Source organism: Phalacrocorax aristotelis, chromosome 3, assembly GCF_949628215.1.
Source record: "Phalacrocorax aristotelis chromosome 3, bGulAri2.1, whole genome shotgun sequence".
Taxonomy (NCBI): domain Eukaryota; kingdom Metazoa; phylum Chordata; class Aves; order Suliformes; family Phalacrocoracidae; genus Phalacrocorax; species Phalacrocorax aristotelis.
The window spans coordinates 117,646,293-117,668,167 of NC_134278.1; the positions used below are offsets into that span (position 1 = coordinate 117,646,293).

The 21,875-nt window shown below is 42.8% G+C and overlaps 1 protein-coding gene across 2 annotated transcripts in view; it reads right to left on the minus strand.

Annotated features, from left to right (window-relative positions):
- Window positions 1-21,875, minus strand: part of VIT (vitrin) — a 57,327-nt gene that overhangs the window by 29,240 nt on the left and 6,212 nt on the right. For both annotated transcript variants that reach the window (XM_075089285.1, XM_075089284.1), the window contains exons 2-6: window positions 12,254-12,323; window positions 10,325-10,390; window positions 9,172-9,328; window positions 7,087-7,220; window positions 1,925-2,002 (exon numbers count right to left, since the gene is read on the minus strand). In XM_075089285.1, the coding sequence (XP_074945386.1) occupies window positions 1,925-2,002; window positions 7,087-7,220; window positions 9,172-9,328; window positions 10,325-10,390; window positions 12,254-12,284 (466 nt within the window). In that variant the 5' untranslated portion in view covers window positions 12,285-12,323. The remainder of the gene's footprint in view (window positions 1-1,924; window positions 2,003-7,086; window positions 7,221-9,171; window positions 9,329-10,324; window positions 10,391-12,253; window positions 12,324-21,875) is intronic.

Sequence of the window (21,875 nt, forward strand, 5' to 3'; positions counted from 1 at the left end):
ATTGCATCTCTGACAGCCGATCAGCTGTGAAGCAGGATTTTTCACTGATCTGGCAGTGAGTGTAATTCTCAAAGGGCTGCCTTTACCTCCTACAGATAATGGATTTACATATCCAAGTGTGCAATGTGGTCTCTATAATTTAAATCAGAAGAAAAAGGTAGCTTTTTAAAATTAAGAAAGAAGTAAGAAATCCTCTATCACAAGATGGCCCCAGCACCGTATTACAGAGATATTTATCTTAAGAGCAAGCAGTTTCTAGCAGAGTACAGCTGAGATTGCTAGGCTGAGGCAGCAGGGCTAAGGAGGGCTGACAGGGCCAAGTGGGGCTGGGGGAAGATGGGTTGTGACCATCAGATCTCTTTGGTACCTGTGGGACAGGGCTGGGCAAAGCAAAGCAGTGGTGTCCTCAGGTGCTGAGTTTGATGTAACAGTTGTTATTTGCTGCTTTGATCATCCTGGGTTTTCTCTGTGTGAATGCACAGTCTGTTGCTAGGATCTTAACATTTTCATTCACACTGTTTGATTCAAGAACAAAGTCAAAGCAACTGCCTGCATCTTTGGTTTGCTGCAGGATCAGTATCCTGGTAGTCTGTTTGCATGTCTAGGATGTGATTTGATGATGGTCCCCATTCCTATACTGATTCTCATGTAATGTGGGCTTTAGCACTGGTGGAAGAAATCATTGCTTGCAGCCTGCTGAGCTCTACCCTGGCTGTGATTGTCCCTGTTCTGGTGTAAGGCGTTTGAGCTGATACTTCACGTGTGGGTACATTTGGGAATCATGAGGTGTGGTGTTATTGTTTCCTAGAAAAAGCCAAAATTTCTAAGATACTGCCTTCCTTCTAGCAATGCATATTTGGGTCAGTAATTTCTGTGTACCTGGTTAAGACACATATACAAATCTGTACCCATTTGATTGTAAATGCAGAGGTATTGCAAACTAAAAGTATGGCTTTGTGTGATGCATATTCCATCTGAACAACTACAGCATTCAGATGAAAATGTGCCTTTGTAGAAGTAAAAGCCTAAAGATGAGGAAAGAGCTCTGTACTTTGCTTCCGTGGACCAAACAGTAGTGGGGAGAAAAGCAGGACTCCACATAACCTTGGTGTAGCCTTGGATGGATGCACCCACAGACAGGCCTCTGAGTTCATGGAGAAGATGCAGTTCATTTTGTTATACCACAGCTCTCAGAGGATAAGCTCAGGCAGACTCAGGCTCAGGAAACAGCAAAAGAGCCAGTTAGGGAAGTGTGTAGTAGTACGAGACATTAATTTTGTTTTTGTTCACACCCCCAAGGAAGAGCCTGAACATTGCACAGTTGTTACAGGGGACACAAGCAAGTGACATTTCAGTGACGGAGGCACTTCACCTACACTTGAATATCAACTACCACCTGCTGTGATACTCTATCAAAGACCTCTGAAAACAACTACATTATTTAAACTGACTTGAGTCTTGTAGAGGAGGATGCTGACTAAAATAGTTATACAGAGTAGTTCCTTATCACATCATCCTTAGCTAAAGCTGCAGTGCATTGCCATCTGTGTAATTAGTTTTATTATATTATTATTTATTATTGTAGTCTCAGTACTGAATAGCCCAAAAAATAACATGAGTAACATTAGGAGAAAGTCAACATGTAAAAGCTCAAATGCTTTCATATAATCAGTACAACATCATACTCACTAACAGTAAGTACTTGGGAACATAAGTCTGTGAAACATGGTATGACCCAAAAATAGAAATTGTCTGGGATAATTTCCATATGCTTAACATAAAATATCATGAGGGATTTGGATGAGACACTAAGGGATGCATTAACTTCTGACTCTGAATAATTATATCTTTGTATTACACAACTGAGAAGCTAAAACAGATAGCTGTGAATGTATGTAAAGGGGAGTCAATCATAATTACTTGCCTGATTTAACAGCTGTGCTTTTTGAAGAAGAATATTCAAGAGTTGATGGATATGTCACACCTTTTCTTGGCTTGCCCTCTACAAAAAAGTCATTAAAAAGCATCACAAAAAATTTCCAAGTTTTCTTGCAGCGAAACTCCCATCTAATATATTAATTCATAATCAGACCCCACTTATTTACTGCCCAAGTAACTTTCTTGTAGATTTCTTTCATCTGATGGCAGAATCTCAAAACCATGCCACTAAACATAAAAATTCCTAAATCCAACATCATAAAAAACAAAAAAATCAACCCCCAAACAAAGAAAAACTACAGCAATAAAAACAAAAATCAGAGTTAGAAAGCATGAAAATGCAGTCCTGGGAAGGATTTGAAAAAGTCAGTTAGTTCATTCCTTTGCTCGAATGGTGTTCAGCAGAAGGGCACTATTCCTGAAGGACATCTGTATAACCTGTACTTAAACCCACAGCCTCCCCAGGCAGCCTTTTCCAGTACCCCACTATGCAGTTGAGTTAGAAAGCATGTTTGATGTGGGATTCATTTCGTCACGCACATGGCACTCATATCTGACCTCACTTTTGCAACATGCCATTTCTGGCAGCAGTCTTGTGCAGTAATAACAGTGAGAGAAGGCTATGCTTTTGTGTGGGAACATATGGTATCTATATTTAGATCTAAAATGAGGGTCCTGTCTTAAAACAATGAAGTATGTTTCCCAGTTAAGCTTTGAACCATAAATCATTTTAGTGCTGCATCACATGCCATCTCTATTGGTACATGTTGCCATGCAATTCCATCTCTTGAGGCAGTTTTTATATTCCCATATATCACTGAACGAAAAGTGTTGCAGGGAAGCCCAGTGATGGAGAGATGCTCTGCTCTCTAGGAGTTGGTGGGCTTCTGGACCATGGTGACTGCCTCCACAAGATGCTGTGCTATGTCATGTGTGTCTGGACCACCTCAGGTGGGACCTACCTCCTGCAAAACCTGAGTCATAATGGTGATGCTAGGTTTGCTTTCCTTTGTTCTTTCTGTGGATTTTTTTTAAGAAGGTGCATACGGCACTGTAAGCGTGCCAGTTGTCCTGGGTGATTAATCCCGAGACCAACAGCACTGAACAGAATTAGCTGCTACAGACTGAGCCACTCTTGGGAACTGGGGGCTATTTCCTCTGTGATGGCACACAAAGAAAAGTATATGCCAGAGGAGCTGGTCCTCTGTGTGCAGGGATGGCCATGGAGCTGAAGTGGCACTGTCCTTTGTCCCTTTTCATGTTTCTTCTTTGATTTACTCTTCTCTGAAATTTCAGATGTTATTAAAAAACCCTAGATGAAGATGTTAGTTTGAGATACTAATGGAGTAATGATGTAAGGATCTCACAGAATCACAGAATGGTAGGGGTTGCAAGGGACCTCCGGAGATCACCTTGTCCAACCCCACTGCTTGGGCAGGCACACCCAGAGCAGGGGGCACAGGAACACATCCAGGTGGGTTTTGAATGTCTCCAGGGAAGGGACTCCACAGCCTCCCTGGGCAGCCTGTGCCACTGCTCTGGCACCCGCACAGGAAAGATGTTTCTTCTCATGTTTACATGGAACTTCCTGTGTTCCAACTTGTGCCCATTGCCCCTTGTCCTGTCATTGGGCACTAATGAAAAGAGTCCAGTCCCAACCTTTTGATATTTATAGGTATTGATGAAATCCCCCCCTCAGTCTTCTCTTGTCCAGGCTGAACAAACCCAAGCCCCTCAGCCTTTCCTCATAAGGGAGATGCTCCAGTCCCCTGACCATCTTCATAGCTCTCTGCTGGACTTGCTCAAGCAGTTCCCTGTCCTTCCTAAACTGGGGCACCCAGAACTGGACACAGTACTCCAAATATGGTCTCACTAGGGCAGAGCAGAGGGGGAGGATAACCTCTCTCGATCTGCTGGCCACACTCCTTTTACTGCATCCCAGGATACCATTGGCCTTCTTGGCCACAAGGGCACATTGTTGGCTCACGGTCAGCTTGTTGTCCGCCAGCACTCCCAGGTCCTTCTCAACAGAGCTGCTTTCCAGTAGTTCAGCCCCCAGCCTGTACTGGTACATGGGGTTGTTCCTCCCCAGGCGCAGGACCTTGGACTTGCTCTTGTTGAATTTCATGAGGTTCCCGTCGGCCCAGCTCTCCAGCCTGTCCAGGTCTTGTTGGCTGACAGCACAGCCTTCTGGTGTATCAGTCACTCCTCCCAGCTTGGTATCATGAACGAACTTGCTGAGGTTATGCTCTATCCCATTGTCCAGGTCATTGATGAATATATTAATGAATCTAATCCATTTCTCATTTACAGTGGCATAAACCAAGAGCAGCTCCACTGAAGTCAACATAGACCTGCCAAACATCAGAGCTGGCAAGTTAGCATGCAAGAATGAGTGGAAAGAGCTTCCTCCTTGCCCTCAGGTCTCTCACAGAAGCTGGCCTAAGCGAAGGGCAGCAGGCCTTCCCTTCCACTTCCTGCCTAGCCAAAACCACGATCAGGAGCCAAACAGGACTAGGGAGCTATTTGGCAGACAGATGGAATGGTTATAGGATTGCAGATGATTTCTAGATGGGTTTCTTTATTCCCAACAGAGGCAGAGTTGTCAGGTACGAGTGGCTGTTAGACAGATGCAGCAATAGCGTAATAATCTGATTTTAATTTAGAACACTTCTGTGCTAATCTGATACCTAACGCAAACCTGAAGCCCACTGTTGTGCAAATAAACTAGCTGGCATGGGGCTGGCTGCTCCTGGACTCTGGGGTTTTTGATCAACAGCAACTTGGACCCCATATGTGACCAAGAGGTAGGGCTGAGGCCTGACTGAATGTGCCCCTGCTCTCTGGAACAATAGTAATATGTCTTTTTCCACTCTCTGGAAAACATTGCATCTAGGTCAGGGTTTGCTTAACATACTTAAAGACGGGTTTACCTTTGGGCTGAAAACCCTCTCACGCTTATTTGTGACTAGCAAACCCAGAGGTTTAGGACTATTTTCTTAACCCATTAGCTGTAAAACTCCCACTAAACTGAATGGAGTCATTCAGCTGAGTGCCAAGGCATTTCAGTGCTTGAAAGTGAATACCAGTGCATTTGCATACCTCCTGGTGTGCTGGCTGCTTTAATCCCAGAGGACAGACCTCATCCCCCTCTGCCCCTAAATCATGCCACTTCATCGTCTGGGTCCCCCGAGGATTCCTCTTCTATGCTCTTTTGTGCGGATGCTCATTCACAATTTAAACATCACAAAATCTTGGTGACAATATCCTAACTAGAAACAAACTGTTGGCACATTTCCAGGGTACCGTAGCACATACAGGTCTGGTCTGCTGAAAGGGAATTCAGCTAGAGAATAGGGGATTCAGTTCAAGGTCTAAAGCTGTCCTGAAATTAATGCTTTAGCTGACTTTGTATTTTTTATTGGGGGATGCTTTATGCAGCTCTGTCTTTTTATGACTCATAATTGTAAAAACAACCCAACTCGGATCTTTTTGAGAATGTGGTCTGTCTGTGTTCAGCCTCAGGCCGCTGAGATGAATAGCGTAGCCTTCTAGTGGTTTTAGTGTTTTAAATTTCTCTCTAAAATCCTAAAATACCCACATTATCAGTAGTTATAGTGAGAGTTTTCTTCCCATTTATATATGAAATATGTTAGATTTACACTTGAGGTAGTTTATAAACTAAGTAGTTCCACTGACATCAGTGATAGCACTCGGCATGCATAGAATTAAGTGCATGAGGGACAAACCTCATCATGCTTACACACACCCAGATTTCTCATCATCCCCTCTTACATGTGCTTGTAACTTTCTCTTGTATCTTCTTTTATAGTGATTATTTATCAAGAATAAAGATTTGTTACTATAAATCAAAAATCCCTACAGTTTTATGGGATAACAACTGAGAGGTTGCTGAGGTAAAAAAACCATCTTATTTCCCATTTATGTACCAGAATTACAATGCGCTGTTTGTTGGGGGAAAAACAGCAACACGTAGCAATTCAGCTATTCCAGGAGATTCCTACTCGTCCAAAATAAATCACTCGCATAATGTGGTGTACCCGTGGCAAAATACTGTAAAAAGTGGATCCGAATATATTAATGTAAACTCCAGGTGACCATTTGTTTTGGTTAGTTTCTGAGACCTTCTTTGCTGTCCACAAATTTTCACATTTTTAGTGGCTGTTCAGTTGCTTGAGCTGTTGATTTTTCCAGGAATGATACAGTTAACTAACATCAATTGGTCATACCTATCCTAAACCTCCAAAAGTACAGACCAGCAAGAACTGACCCACTGTATGGATGCAGCAAGAAGTTAGATATAGAAATTGTATGTAAAGCAATGTAAATTAGACCCTCCTTTCACAGAGGTGGAATGAGTGTAAGTAGGCTTAAGACAACCTGAAGCTGGTGTAAAGGGGATCTAATTTAAAAAAAAATCTGTGAATTTTGTCAGTGAACCAAGTGAGCTGCTGCATGTACTATGGGGAGAAAAAAGGAATGAGCGTTAACTTAGGATGGCTTTCCCTGCACTGAGTAGATATCAAAACTGCTAACAGAGGTGGGGAGAAATCATAACATACTTAGGATGCACCAATAGAATTGCTTAATATAGGATTTGCATGAATACCATATGGCTATATGTGTCTTGAGATGGGTTGAGAGAAGTCAGAAGTTTCTTCAGAAGATGCTAACTCAGGTGCAGGCTGAGGATGCTTCAGAAGGCCAAAAGGCCCTTTAGGTCCCTTAGCAGCACTACTTACCAGGGTGGGAGAGCAAGTGCAATAGGAAGACCTTCCCCTCAGTGTCAAGGCTCGGATTTTATGCATCAATAGCAAGAGTTAAGGTGCTCTCAGAGAGTCAACCCAGACCACCTGTCACCTCCCGCAGTGGGCTCAGAATCACTCTGGGCTGGACCGAGAGCACTACTGGTGGGGTGTATGTCTCTGTGGGCTATGTAAGAAGCCCAGAATAAAAACTGTCTCAAGTGCATTATTCTTGCTAGAGCTAGGTGATGTGGGCCTGCGATGACTAAACAGGTCTTTAAAATGAAAAAGCTGTTTCCCCATCCGCCCATTGCTGCTTGGCTGGCTGGGCAGCAGGGAGCAGCCAGGGAGGGCAGGTGGCTTTGGCGCTCCACTGTGGTACCTGACACAAGGAAGGACTCCCTCCAGCGTGGCAGTGACAGGGACCGGACCCCATTGGAGAAGCTCCCGCGGTAACCGGAGTGGCCAGCGACTTTCTGGACAAGAATCTTCCCGCCTGCGTTGTCGATTACACCACTGCAAGGGAAAAGCATGGTGTCTGAAGGTGGAATTCCCCCCCCCAAAACTTAGAAACTGTTCAACAATGCAAGAGGTATGAAGTGGTCACTTCTACCTTTAAACCCGGGGCTGTAGTGGAGCTATGATGCTACTGCTAAGTCTGCTGCTAACAAATATTCATGCTTCTGCCACATAGAGAAGAATAGTTTGTTAAAAAGTGCATTGGGATTTGTTTGCTCTTCCTACTGATCTACTGGTCCTGTGTTCAAGGTCGACCCAGTGGTACACAAGAACAAGCTACTGCTTTCATCAAAATTCCTGCAACCTTCATTAAATGACTGACGATACCAGCAGAGGTACTCAGAGGAGGTTTTGGGCCAACCATGTGACAGAAATACAAATTTGGGGCAAACCTCCCACTCACTTGACTACTTCTTTTGTAAAAAATTAATGCTTTATTTGAATTCCAGTATATGCTATCTGCAAAAAACTAAGCCTGATTCTGACCTCAATCTGGAGTAAACTAAATGCAATATTGCTGCAAGCTGTAGAAAACCTGGCAGGCTCTGCCTGCGGTGCACATTAAATGGTTTTTGACATATGACATGTATCTCAAGACAAACAGAAGACCTTCGCTGTATGCAGCCTAACCATCAATAGGAAAGCAGGCAAATCAGGAAGCGACTGCGACTCTAGAGGGGTGGTAGGACTGGCAATAGTGATGCCGTGCAGGAAAATAAGTAATGAGCAGCAAACAATGGTGAAGAATATGTTAGAGCTGTAGATTTCTCTGATGGCTGCAAGAAGCTGCTGGTAAAATAACTGTAAGGAAAGGAAATTCACTGTCTGTGGAAATGCAATATATAAGCTAACAAAGCTAAACCCAGCTGGCAAACAAGGAAAACTGAAACCCTTGCTGCAGCAATACAGGCAGCCAGCATTTGAACTGTGGGGAAAATTGCAGTCTCTATCAGAATTGTGTAACGCCTCTTTGGGACAACCTCTGCATGCAGAGGCAAGCGATTTCCGCTGTGCACTAGTATCTGAAGGAAGAATTTGTTGTCTGAAAGCCAGTCACCTGGCAGTCATCTTCCCAGCAAGGGGCTGAGCAGACAGAGCTGCCTCCAGGAGGTGGCAGCCCTATGCACGCAGGCACGTCAGCTTGTGCGCTGGGCAGAGCAGAGGTAAGGTATAAAGTTCCAAAGCCTTAACTTTTCAACTTTACTCAAGATCCCAGCTATTTCACAGAACTGGAACCACTGCAATAGCTCAAATAATTCCAAATGAGGTCAAGTTGTCAATAAGGCTTTATAAGTTCTTACTGCATTTTCACCTGAATGTATCCTTCCTACAGTTCTGGTGTGTTTTGGTTTTGAAGCTATTCTCCATTAAAATCGTATGCACATTTTTGCACGGCTAATAAAACTTAGCAAAATTTGTGCTGTAAGATATGTGTTATATATTTTCTTGCCCAGTGTCCTTTTCTGCATCAGGAAAGCACATTACTCAGCCTTTGATGTCAAGGACAGTTAAATTCATATCTGGAGAACCAAAGTCAATCCCAGAAGTATGACAGTTATATGTATTCATCCGTGGTGATACGCCTATTTTTTTCTGAAGCTACTAATAGTAGCAGCAGCTCAATCCCTGTCTTCCACTTGAATAATACTAGTACAATAGTAATTTGCTATGCATGAATGAGAGCTCTGCAGATCTCAAGATACTTCTCAAAAGGCTGAGAAATGTCTTCAAACATGACTGACTTCAATAGGAATACAGGATTGACAGCACTTTATAAGCTTGGATCCATTGCATCACACATGGACTTTCTTGCAGGTTTTCTACTAGAACAGCAGCCTGCAATCAAGCCTATAAGGCAATGGGACTTCAAAGGGTTTGAAAAGCTGAGTGCTCCCTACACTGAAATGATGGTTTTGTCTGAGTGCCTTGCTCGTTTAAACTCACTCACCTGTGAATTGCAGCATTGCACACACTGGAAAAGGAAGCATAAATGTCTGTGCCATAAACACGGTATTTTACATCTTGACATCCAGGAGGGCATTTTGCAATGAATTCTGGATTGATTATCTTCCCCGCCTTGACATCGCAATCGATCTGAGGTACGTCTGTGAGTGCAAGATCTTGGTAAAGTCAGATTGAATATTTTTATAGCTGAGTGATCTTGTAATGAAACGAGTAACTGAGTGACAGGGATGCCCTCCTCTTATGCCTTCATATCAATGGTTTCAGGATACAAGACATGTCTATGTGTTCTGCATCTACAATATAACACATAATAACCCCAATTCTGAGGGATGTGGCTGTAACTAAGGATGGTATAATGAAGCCTGAGGATATTTCTGACCAGTGTTTGTTTCTGTGAAGGAAGTAGCCATTATGACACTTTTCTGGGGAGAGAAAGACTTGTAGTCACCCAGGCTGTGGTTAACATGTGGGAAGGAGGGAATAGGGGAAGAGGTGGCTGTGTCAGGACCAGCAAGGACTGTGCACACACAAGGCAGATGCTTCCCAAGCCTCCCGATGTGCTCATGTAGCTCCATGCCATCTATAACGCCAGGCTGCAGCCCATTATCTTGTTAATTTTTAAAACTATTTGCTGGGTACAATTTACTTTGAACAAGGGATTTAAGTGTGCATTCACAACCTCGCAGCAGGCTAATTTGTCAAGTAAATGAGCAAAATAACCTGTGGACAGAAATGCTTTTACAGCAGTATAGCTGACAGTTATACATCTAGTGCATAGGACGTGCACCACTTGTCTCATGCTAATCAGCTACATATGTTTTGTGTTACAGCAGGTCCATTTCACATATTTGTCTCTCTGTGAAAACCTTAGTGCTTGCTTAGATCTTTGTGTGATACCTAATGACCTATGAAGACACATTTTAGTAGCGAAGTACACAATTTTCCCTTTACATATGTTCAGTAGCACTTTACTTAGTGATTTGATTTCAGTTGAAGAATCTGTTAGTTAACACATGCTCCCATTGACCCTGCAGACAATTTTGAAGAGTTACCAGAATATAACCTCACTTTACACTTTTTTATGCATCAGACATGCGTGCTGTAAAACAGCCAAGAGTACTGCTGGAACCACTTACATAGCTTAGCCTTTTTCATCTTCTTTGTGGCTTCTTTAGCTGCATATGTACATATAAGAAACACACCTAAAACAAAGAAAACATAGATCAGGAAAAAGGAGGACTGTCAACATCAGTCACCACAAGCTCCTGTGCATAAGATTTCCAAAATTTCAATCAACTAGTTGAAAAAATGAAATGGGAATATTCTCAGCCACAGCTAGGTTTCTACCTGCTGGTTAACTTGGCAGTGAAGATGGCATCTACCCCGGGGCAGGTTTTTGAAGGGGATTAAAGATCAGTTCAGCTCACACATTCATCTGTGGAACTCACTATCAAAAGATGACATTGAGTCCATGTGGTCCAGAAAACCACAAAAAGACCCAGTATTTCCACAAGCAGTGGAAACTTTTTGCAATTGGTGTGATAGAGGTGTCAGTGAAACTATTTGTTGTGTACAGGAAGCAACTGGGAAGTTAGGGAGAGAAAGATCCTTCTTAATAGCTCGGTGGGGAAGTTATCCCATAATTGTGCGTTGTGGCATCTCTCTCACCGGTGGTAGTGGGTACGGGATACTGGGCAGCATTACAAACCATATGAGGTTTTAGTGTGGCATGACCCAGTATGCTGTCCCGTAAGGGCACTGATTTTCTTCAGTAAGTAGAATCATGGTTTGAAAAGTGTAGTAGTAAAGGAGACAACACTGTTATGTTAAAACATACCTCACAATACATGCATGTAGCTTACCTTGTTAGGTTACTTGCTAAGTGCATGACATACAAACCCTCTTCATTTTCTGTGCTTATTTTATAAGCACTATATTATGGGTAATTAATAACTTCATTACAAATACCTTGACTTTCCTATTCACCTTTCCTTTCTCTGAGCTTTCAGAGGGAATTGAAACTATGGAGCGTTGGCTGAGCCTCTCATCATTTATTAAGTTACTCTTGCTGAAATATGCAACAGCAGTCTTATTTCTTTCTTTGTTGCTCTTCCCCCTGTAGACTGGTTGCAGAGAGTTTGTAGACTTAATCATTCCTAGAACTCACGCTAAAGAAAAATCAGTCTCATGGTGCCTGAAGTGACAGTGTATAGATGGGTACTGGGGCCTTTTGTCACTGGTGCAGTTGTGTAATCAAGGCAAAACTGTAGTTAGGAAAAAATAAGCAAACCAGTGGAAAATAAAGTGCAAAGCCCCGACTACATGCAGTGTTAGGGCATAATTTAATGTGGAGAAAGTGATTTGGTCTCTTAGTAAAGGCAGAAGAACTACATAGGTAGCTATGAACTTGAACTAAGCATGGCTATTCTGCCAGACTTGAGGATCCCAGCCTGGGAATACCACAATCAAAGTTATCCGGCACTACAGCACCATTAGGCTATGTGGTGGCTGGATCGCCATCAAAGGGAGACATGTAGGTAAAGTGTGCTAAGAAATTGTGCTAGTTCAACCAAAGTGTTCATGCAAGATGAACTGAAAAATCTGGAGCCTCTACAGAAAGCAAGATCCTGTCTGACTTCCGGGGAAAGAAAATAAGACACATTTATAGCTTTTTCTTTGGCACCTTCATGTTCATGGAAAGAGCAAGAACACAGAAGAAAATTGGGAAGGGATGCTCCCATGTAAGAGACAGCTGATTTTTCTTTGGAGGGAATCTTTACATTACAGGCATTTTTCAGGTCCAGTTGTGCCATCTGGTACAGACTGCATGCAGCTGGTCATGTACTTAGAGATATCTGCTGGTAATTAATATTGTTTCTATGCCAAAGTCAAGAATTTTGGGTAGCTCATTTCTGAAAAGCTGTGCCAAGGCTTACTCCACCAGCCATTGAGAGCTTTATCAGCCATGGATTCCAGACAGAAGAGAAGCCAGCAGCCACTGGTCAGCCAGGACAGGAGGACACAAACCCACGAGCTACTAATTGCATCACATCAACTGGACTTACCAAAGAAGGTTGCAATGACTATGGCCTTCATGGCGAGTAAAACAAAATCTGGATGTGTCACTAAGAAGCACTGAAAAGGAAAAGAAGAGTACATCAGGCTGCATTCAGATGACACTGGAATGGGGGAGAGAAGAGGGGCCATGCACTCTTCTTCAACCTTTCACAGTCCTCACATGCTGCATCCTCTTCTCATGCTTTGTAGAGCAGCTGATGTCCCCAGAGGAAATGGTGTTCAGGCTGTGGCACTCCCATGGACTAATTTTTTACTTCTGTCCAAGATTTGCCTTTTACCTCAGGAAACCAAGACTTCATTCCACATACTTATTTCTGAAGTCAGTGGCAGGAGAGGGTGTGATGGGTACGGACATGCTCTGACAGCTATTCAAGCTCTTTCACTACTCTTCTAAGACATAATCACAGAAACTGCACCATGTAATCTCATAAAGATTCGGGGAACATAAGTCCGTTCACTCCTGAAGGATGTGGTGTAAAGTATCTTGCAATTGTGCCGTCGTTTGTGAGCCAAATTCCTGGTTTCTTTCCTTTTCTGAGGATGTGTGTATGTGCGTGTATGCGCATGAGCACCTGAGTTTAAAAGGTATCTGACAGAACATCTGGACAACATTTTTCTCTGGGTCTGCATATGTGGTTCCTGACCCCTGCCACCCCTGAAGCTCTGGGCCAGGCTACAAGAACACAAACTTCTCAGAGATAACACCTCTCAGCTCCTCCTGGGCATCACCTACCATGATGCTTTTGCAGTTATTTGGTGACTGTTGAGGCAACCCTGGGTTGGGCACTCACTTATTAATCTCATTAAAATACTACAAGACGCTTGACAAATATCAGAGTAAAAAGTCTTAGAAGGAGAAAATACTTGTGTATGGTACTCAAGGATCAAAATAAACTTGGTCTTCAAAGAAAATAATTACAGGCTTACTCATGGAAATATTTGTCCTAAAATAAAAATTAGCTTGCTATCAACAAAGAAAATAGATGGAATGTTAAAGCTGCAAATGATCAAGAAAAGCAAGACATCTGCCTCCTGGAAAAACAGCAGTGGCATATCTCATAAAGCAATTTGTGTACTCAGAACCAGGGCTTTAGCTGCCCCAGAAAGAAATTTAGACTGATGAGACAGATACAGGAGAGAGAGAAAAGAAATCTGTAATCTGTCGTTATATACAGTGTTTCCTCATTTTTTATTTCAGTTGCTCTTCTTTTTCAAGCAAACCACATGCTTCTTGAGTGAGGATGACTAAAATGATATGGTAGACTAAAATGAGTTCAGCCAGTAAAATGCCTGTATCTTATAACCCTTTTTACATGGACCATCTGCACCTCTGATTTTGGCTTCTGTGCTATGGTCAGAGAACTTCAAATGCCAGGACATACTAACAGTGTCACTTCCTAATAGTACTATGCCTTTCCTTAATGATGTTCCTAAAACAGTCCTCCTGCTAGGATGCTAAAGCAACAGAGGTTGCTCAGAAGATGCCAAACTGAATCCTGGGGGTGTGGAAAGTGGCTCAACATGGTGAGCTGACATGGTGAGTTGACATGGTCTTTCTGCAACATGATGGACAGTGCAGTTGGGGTGACCCCAGACTGTACAAGCCATAGCAGCAAGAGCAGTTATGTGGTAATATTCTGCTGCCACTGTTAATTTCCATGAAAAAAACTTGCCCATCTCCTGGGAGAAAAAGCCGTTTTAACCATCTACTGCAGTATATTTCCACTGTGAAGCGGCTAAAGGAAATAGTAACATGCTGTAGAAGAGAGTTCAGAGGAACTTAGCTCAGATGCTTTACTCTTCACTTACATGTCTCAACCCATCACCATGTCAGAGGTATCCAAAAATTGTCCCCTGCAATGAGTTCTCACTTGAAGACAATCCCAGAAAAAGAAGAGGTAGAATAAGAGTTGCAAGTCATTTGCAGAACCACCATGCACCTTAAAGACTATACTGGCACTGACATGCTTTGGAAAAGGCATCTTAATATGAGCATTCCCAAAATCTGCAGCAAATAAATTCATCAGCGACATCTTTATTTAAAGTCAAAGAGAGCTGTGAGAATTTGTCCTGACAGTATTTGGCTCGGTGCTGAGGCATCTTCTTCCCCAGTTTAATTACAGTAGAAAAGGTCTGAGATGATAAAGAATCCATGTAAAAGCTAGTTTTATGGGTGGGTTGCTGTGGAAAGTAGTATTGGAAAGTCCAATACTACTTAACTTTCCCTGTCTTACAAACGTAAAGCCACCTGTACTACTGGTGATACGCAAGACTTCTCCTTGCTTTTGGAAGGCCCTGCTGTCCCCAAGCCAAGGCCAGCCACCCCAGAAGCCATTGCAGTCCTCTTGGGTGGCACTGCTCCAGGCAGGGCTGCATTTGCTATCTCTACCTAGTCTGCTGGTGGCATTGCTTCCCAAGGCAACAGAAAGTAGGCTTTTTTCCCTAAAATATGAATTTCCTGCAGAAAGGCCAAGAAATCTAAAAGGAGTTCCTGTGTAAAGCCTGTTGGGGCAAATGAGCTCAGCAGACCCCTTAGCCTGCAATAACAGATATTTTCTCAATAAGACAGTTAATAAAAGCATTTAGACAAGGCTGTTATATTTACTTAACAGATTTGTTGTCATAGCTACACACAAAAGCATCCTGTTGTGGACTCTGTACTTTTTCAGGTGTAGTTTATACTAGTATCCTGATGGAAATAAATTATAATAGTAAAGAAACTTATTTTTGCCACTATATTAATTTCTACAATAGGTACTGGCAATGCCAGGAAAAATACAGGCACATCCTGTGACATAGCTTTGGTGGTAACATTCTCAAGGGGGTTCCTGACCTTCAGACCTTGGGCTGTCACATGGGAGAAAGTGCATGAGGATTTACAGTGCTGACCATTAACAGTCAGGCTTAGAGGCTCCAAGCTTTCCATTGTGGGAAGTCTGTGTGCATTCGTTGTATCTGGGGCCTAGGGAGTCACCCGATTTAAGCTGTGTGAGATCTGCTATACTGTGCACTAGCATGGGATTTGCTACTTCAAACTGTTAAAGGGAGCAAAAAGCTGGAATGAAACAGTGGGGTTTTTTGTTTCTCTGTAATGGAAAGGGAAAGCAGGGCTCCAATCCATGCATAAGACAGGCTTTTTAGTCCAAGTAGATCCACTGGGAGCTTTGCGGATGTTTTATCTTTAGATCAAGGATGATACTTTGCTATTAAACCCAAAACTATTGTTCATTTACCAAATTAATACATCCCATTAAAACAAAACCAAAAGTTTCTGCTTTGGATTGGTCTGTAGTATGAGTTTTACTGAGATTTCTCCTTATCTGTTTTCCATTAATGCAGTATTTGCAGTCCCAGTCAGCACTGGTAACTAGTGACCATTCAGTACTAAATTTCCTAAACTCTGATGGATTTTTGTTTATCAGAGTCCATTTTCCACCTGTATCATTCAGAGTGCCATAACAGAAGTTATCCTTATGCCAGCAAAGCAGTTAAGTACATGCAGTACATTAACATGTGCTTAAATCCCAGCTAAGTCAAGTACAAATGGAGTAAGAAGCACCTCCTTCAGTGTTTCCCAGTGCAGATCCTATTTTATCTTTTAAAATCAAATTTCTGTTTGAAAGAATGGTGATTACTTTTTCTCTACCACAAATACTTGAAAAAGCTTGAATGTTAGGGAAGAGACAGAGTTAGCAAACTATTCTTTCTGCATATAAAGTGAGATCTTTTTATACGGACCTTTTATTAACAGCTTGGCTTTTATAAAGAGCTGACAGAGTTGTTGCATGCTACTAACAGTAGTACATGGTTTAAATCCATGTACATTGTCACTCACTCTATGGCAAACCATAACACTTTCTGACGGAAGTGTAGGTTTTAAGTCCTTGATTTTTGGTGTCAGGCACAGCTGTCCATTCCATGTGCAAAACTAAATTCTTGCTGGTGCCACATGCTTTGTCTCTGCAGGAGTAAGCAGTTTATTTCTTGTTATCTCCTGTGCCGCAGAAATTAATTTGAGTATTCTTTTTGTACCACAATAGTGTGTGTTATTGTTCCCCTTCTCAAGGAGTTGTAATTTCACAGCAACAATGGCACCATAAAAAAACAGAAGCGGACTTTGTTTGAAATTTATCTGAGCAAGTAGCATGGAGTTAACAACAGCAACCCTGTGGGCTGAGTTAAGTATGCGCCCTTTATGGGAAAAGTAAGTGGGCTGGGTGTAGGTGTGAGTACACTGGTTTGGATAAACAAGAGCTGATCGTCATCTTCTAGAATAAAATGCTTTAGGTTACTTTTTTGTTTTCTTTTGTCTCTTCTTAACAAATTATTTAACCCTTTCTGTTTTTCATGCTTATGCTCTGTCCCCAGGGTGTTGTACTTTACTCGGCCGTACAGTAGATGTTCATTTTGGTGTACACTAGGTAATATGGCTACCACTTGTCACATGCCATTTATTTTCACCATCTTTCTTGTCAGAGGGAAAAATGACGTACCCTCAGTGCACAGTGTTGCTTTGAAAGCCTGTACCTAAAAAAAATAATCTAGTGGCTGTTTATTTTGTTTATTTTAAAAAGGCAGGTGATGAGTTCTGCTTAGCCAAAAAAGCCAAGCTGATAACTGTATTTCATTTCAGAGGCTTCGATTGCCCTGTAGGTACCCCAGGCCAGGTCACAAAATGTAGAATCCAAGGTGCTATTTTCCAAGGGTGAGCTTGTTTGCATGGGGTGCTGGCCTTTACTCTTTGGGTAGCCTGAAATAGAATATATGCACTCAGGAATTAAAAAACACCACAGAACTCATCACCTTCTGTTATAAAAATGGTGAGCAAACATTCACCTGTTTTCTTTCATACATGAAGGACATCGGAAGTGGATTGCTATAACTGAAGCAAGAGAAAGCTAATATCTGTACTAGCACCATTTGCAAAGATAAGACATGATATAATTCACCATATCAAAGAGAATAAAAGAAATGAATTGCTCATGCTGTGGGAAGTATCAATAAAGAAACTCAAGGTTTCCTGTACCATGTGCATTCTTCAGTCTTTGTCAGCTTTCAGAGGAGCCTCTGCTGTGGTTGCAAACCCCACATCTTGGCCAGATAGCTGGAGACAGGTGGAACTAGGATTGAGAACCCAAAAAGCTTCCTGGAGGCGGTACTGAGCTTCAAAGCACCATGGTACACTCTGCTTAATTATCCAGTGCCTCAGAAAGAGCCAACAAGGAAACTCAGGCCTCTATGGCCGCAGGTCTTTCCCTTGTGATGGAGGAGCTGTAAGAAGTTCCATATGTCACACATTAGGCACTTGTGTGTTTAATAAAATGAATACACTTTATGAATATATGTTAAACAAGTTTCTGAGCCCGGGGACAGCTTGTGCTTTTGCCTTAAAGAGGTTTTGCATTAACATACACAGCTAGCATTAGGATTACAGTCAGGGCTGTTCATTTCGGATAATTTCCTTTACTACCTAAGCATTAACTACAGACATAGCTGCTTTCTGTGGCCATACGAATCCCACACCCAGTCAGTGGTGGTCCTCCACCCCCACAGTAGTGACCCCTTCGACAGCCAGGGGACAGCTGCTGCAGTTTCTCCTTGCTTTTTAGGTCTTTTCTTTCAGAGATGGGTGCTGAGGGCTTGGACACTGCTCTGTTTCTTAAACACGTGCTGGTTTACACCATACTGCTATACAGAGATAGCTGTAGGCCCTGTTTCTCAAAGAAGTTCAGCAGACTGGTGTCAGGGTGTGGTAACTACAGGCATGTTGGGCTGTTTAGCCTACTGGGAGGTCTGTGAGCTGCTTAAAATGGGTGTAGCTTTATTGCCCCTAATAAGCAAAACATTGAAACTTTCCCGTTTGGCCTGAAAGACCCTGGCTACCCATGCACAGCTCAGAGGTTGTCAGAGGTTATAACCTCTGCTTGGAGAAGCCCCAGGAGTTCAAAATGACCCTGGAGAGAGCAGAGGCCTCACCTCTTGCAGGCCCTTTGTAAAGTGAAGAGATTTTTTGAGAGCGAGTGGGCCATCCCCACAGGTAATGAGGATGCCTGGGCACATTGTTGCCTCTCTACTGAAACTAGGCCACTGTGCATCTGGGAACCTAAGCGCTGTGAAGATGCCCACAGGGCCTTGCTGATGCCCTGTGGTTTGGGCATTCAGATGGGGAAAATGATGTAAGGTCCTAGGACCTTCCATCTCCCTGGACTCACTCTACTTCTTATGTAGTAATGAGCTACTGTGAAATGTATGTTTCTTCCAGGAGCAAAGCCAGAGACTCTGGCTCTGCTCTGCTCCCAGGCAAGAAGTAAGTCAGGCCCCTTCTTGCTTTCTTTCTTTCTGACTCCACGTTTGGCATTCCTGGTTGCACAGGGGTCCTGCTTCATAATGGAGAATGGGGGTATCCCAATCTTTTGTGCCCTGGAGTCTGACGATGGGGCCCTCTTTGGTGACGAAGGAAACATGGGTTCAAACTCTTTGAGACCACAGACAGCCCTGGTACAGTTACCCCTGATTAAAGGTTCTCACCACTTGCTTTGTATTACAAAAGCTTTGATTGTTGTGGATGCTACATCATGTTTTAAATGGTGCCTGCTCTGCTCCATGAGGTCTTTGACTCATAAGAGGACTAGGGGGACTGCTGGTAGCCAGTACCTTTCATGGGGTACCTGTCAGGTCACTCTCAAGTTATTGAAGTGAAGCATGGGAGGATTCAGAGGTCTAAATTCTACTTGTGCACTTTGGGCACAGGAGTCCTTTTTTTCAGAGCTGCTTTAAGAAACACTTATATGCAGACTCGCAAGAGGAATTTAATCCAAAATAGTTCCATTCAGGTAGGTATAATGAAGAGATGCTATACCCAGCATTTTAGAGCCGAATAAAAACACCCAAGCAGCCCTGCACTACTCATTTTGTGTTCATGCAATGCCCTGAAATTAAACCAACATAAGGTTGAAGTAACAGTGACAAATGATTCCTCTACTTTCCACAGAGCTCTTTCAGAAGAAGGTAGTTTATTTAGAACTAGTGTGATTTAACTTGCCAGACTTTTCTTAGGGCCTAAATAAAACTGCAATGATTATACGTTTTCATCTAGCTCAGCAAGGTAACCATCAATTATACTGGTCTGACCTGCCCTTTTCAGCAAAGGAAGAGATACATTTAGAATCTGCCACCCACTTACAGAGAAAATATAATTTGGACTATCCAGATGACAATTTCTATGAGGATCATTACACTGTACTTTCCTGATTTCTGTTAATGTATTATGCATGATTTTTTTTTTTTTCATTTTGATACACAGCTTTTATGGCTCATTGGGAATCACTGTTAGATCAAGCCTGTGAATCCCTATCCAGACAAGTCCCTCCCTCTGTCCACCTCCTCACCACAGCCCTTGTCTGCTCATGTATCTGTCCCCTTCACTCCCAGGCCTGAGCCCATGCTCCTGCTGCGTGCTGGAGCTTGCTCACTGTTGCAGAGAACTTCTTTCCCTTTTCTAATTTAACTACTTCTGCTTAACATCAGTCAGACCCCAGCCAGGTATCATCAATCCCTGGCACTGCCACTTTCCCAAGAAACTGAGGCCAAAGGGAAGTACCTGCAACTCAGCAGTGCCCGAGGGCTGTGCTAGCTTTGTGGCATGAGATTCGTGGCCACATTTCTTTCACTGTTTAGAAAGTGTACCATTTTCTATTTCCAACAAATGGTTTTAACAAATCAAAGTGACGTTTAAAAGTGTGATATGTGGTTTCTCAGGTCGGCTGCACAATGAAAAGAGCAGCAGTAGAGACTAACCATGTTATTGTGCTGCCTGCAAACTAAGAATTACTGTAGTGTGTAGAATTCCCCCGAAGGTACATATTCGGTCTGAAAGTGGAAAATTTGTGTTAAAGGCACTGAAGAAACTGCACATCATGCTGGGGATGGTATCTGGAATTTCTGTAACATGTTCAGACAAAACTTGACACCTTTTTTCCTTTTTTTTTGGTAGAAATTTAGAAGGAGAAATCTAGAGAAACTTTAGGATGTTTACTCTCTGCTTATTAAAGCTACATGTGTCCCTTTACTACAAAAGTGAGTTATATGTCTAGGTCGAAGGCAAAACTGATCCTTAAGCATGCTAGTAAATTTATAGATCTCACAGAAAACCTTTACCAATTCAATATCTCCTGCAGTCACTATGACTACTGATACCTCATGCCAAAGCCATGGACTGGTTGGATAAGGATTCAGAAAATACATGTAATTTAGAAAAAAATCTGGAACTATCCTGGCACGTGGCACTGGTTCGGAATAAGGCAGTAAGTGGTGAAATTCATCAATGTCTAGTAATGACAACTCAGTCAAGGAAGCATCTTACACAAAGTATCTTCAGCAAATCAGGAAGAACTGGGGAAGCTGTAGAAAGCTTTTTGAAAAGCTAAGCTGAAATCTGCTTCTGCGGTGGAAACCAGTGAAATGAAGTTAAGAAAGTAGTTTCAATTTTGTTATAGTTCTCTGTAAAAATTATAGTCTCATGCTCCTTGTGCCACTTAACATTTTCCTCTTATATACTTTGCACTTTTCAAAAAACATTATTTCTTCCTGACTAACTGCATTATTCCTGCTTGGCAACCTTTCCCTCCAGCTCTCTCAGATATCTCTCTGATACCTTTAGTTTAGAAAAGACCAATCCATGCTAGGAAGGAGATTGCTACAAAAGGTGAATCAGAAAACAACCCCAAAATGCCTTATGGCCCTCAGTCATCTCCTAGTGCTGCTTTGCTGGGACCTCCAAATGTTTTGCTGCCATGAAGGGTCAGGTGCCGAGGGGCAGGATGCCCAACCCCACAACCCAGGACATTGTGTGTGGCCACCCTACCCCATGCCCTGCAGGTGGAGCCCAGTCTCCCCCCATCTTTGGGCATGGAATATAGAGGTGCCACCTGGACACTCAGGATATGCATGAGCTGTTGTGGTAGCCAGGTGCAAAAGGTACATCTGGGTCTCCTCCTGGAGGTGGCATTCGTGTCCTGCTGGTCTGAGGCATGAGGGGGTCCTAAGGCCACTCTGCTTTCTCATGCTCCTCACAGAGAACATAAAAGGCTAGTTTTTAGTCTAGTCTAGTCTTTAGCAGAGTCTACCAATACTTCTGTTGATAAGCTGGATGCTTCTCATCTCCAGAGAGACCTTTGGATCTGGAAGTCTGTCCTGTCTCCTCCTGAGTTGGAGATGAGTCCTGCTCCTCAAGGTCTCATAGTGAAAGGCTGTAGCAAGGATGGAGTCTTACACCTTGTTACTGTGGCAGGCTGACCTTCCCAGCTAGTCTTCGTTGTTGCTTTGGCTTTGCTACAGGTTGTTTCAGTTATATCTCTCCCACCTGATGCTGGTCTGCAGCCCACCTGTAACCCAACAGGCACATTCAAGCTGAGGTCTCTCATCAGACATGGCTGTTGTGGAGGGCTATTTGAAAACTGTGGACCTGTGAATACTGTTTCCATTTTTTAATGACTACAGAAAACATCTCAGGACTCCCTGCTGCTTTTGGGATGAAAGCGAGCTATGGGTTTCCATGAGTGCCAGGATTATAAATGAGGCTATTATCGGTAGCACTGCATTTCTGAAAAC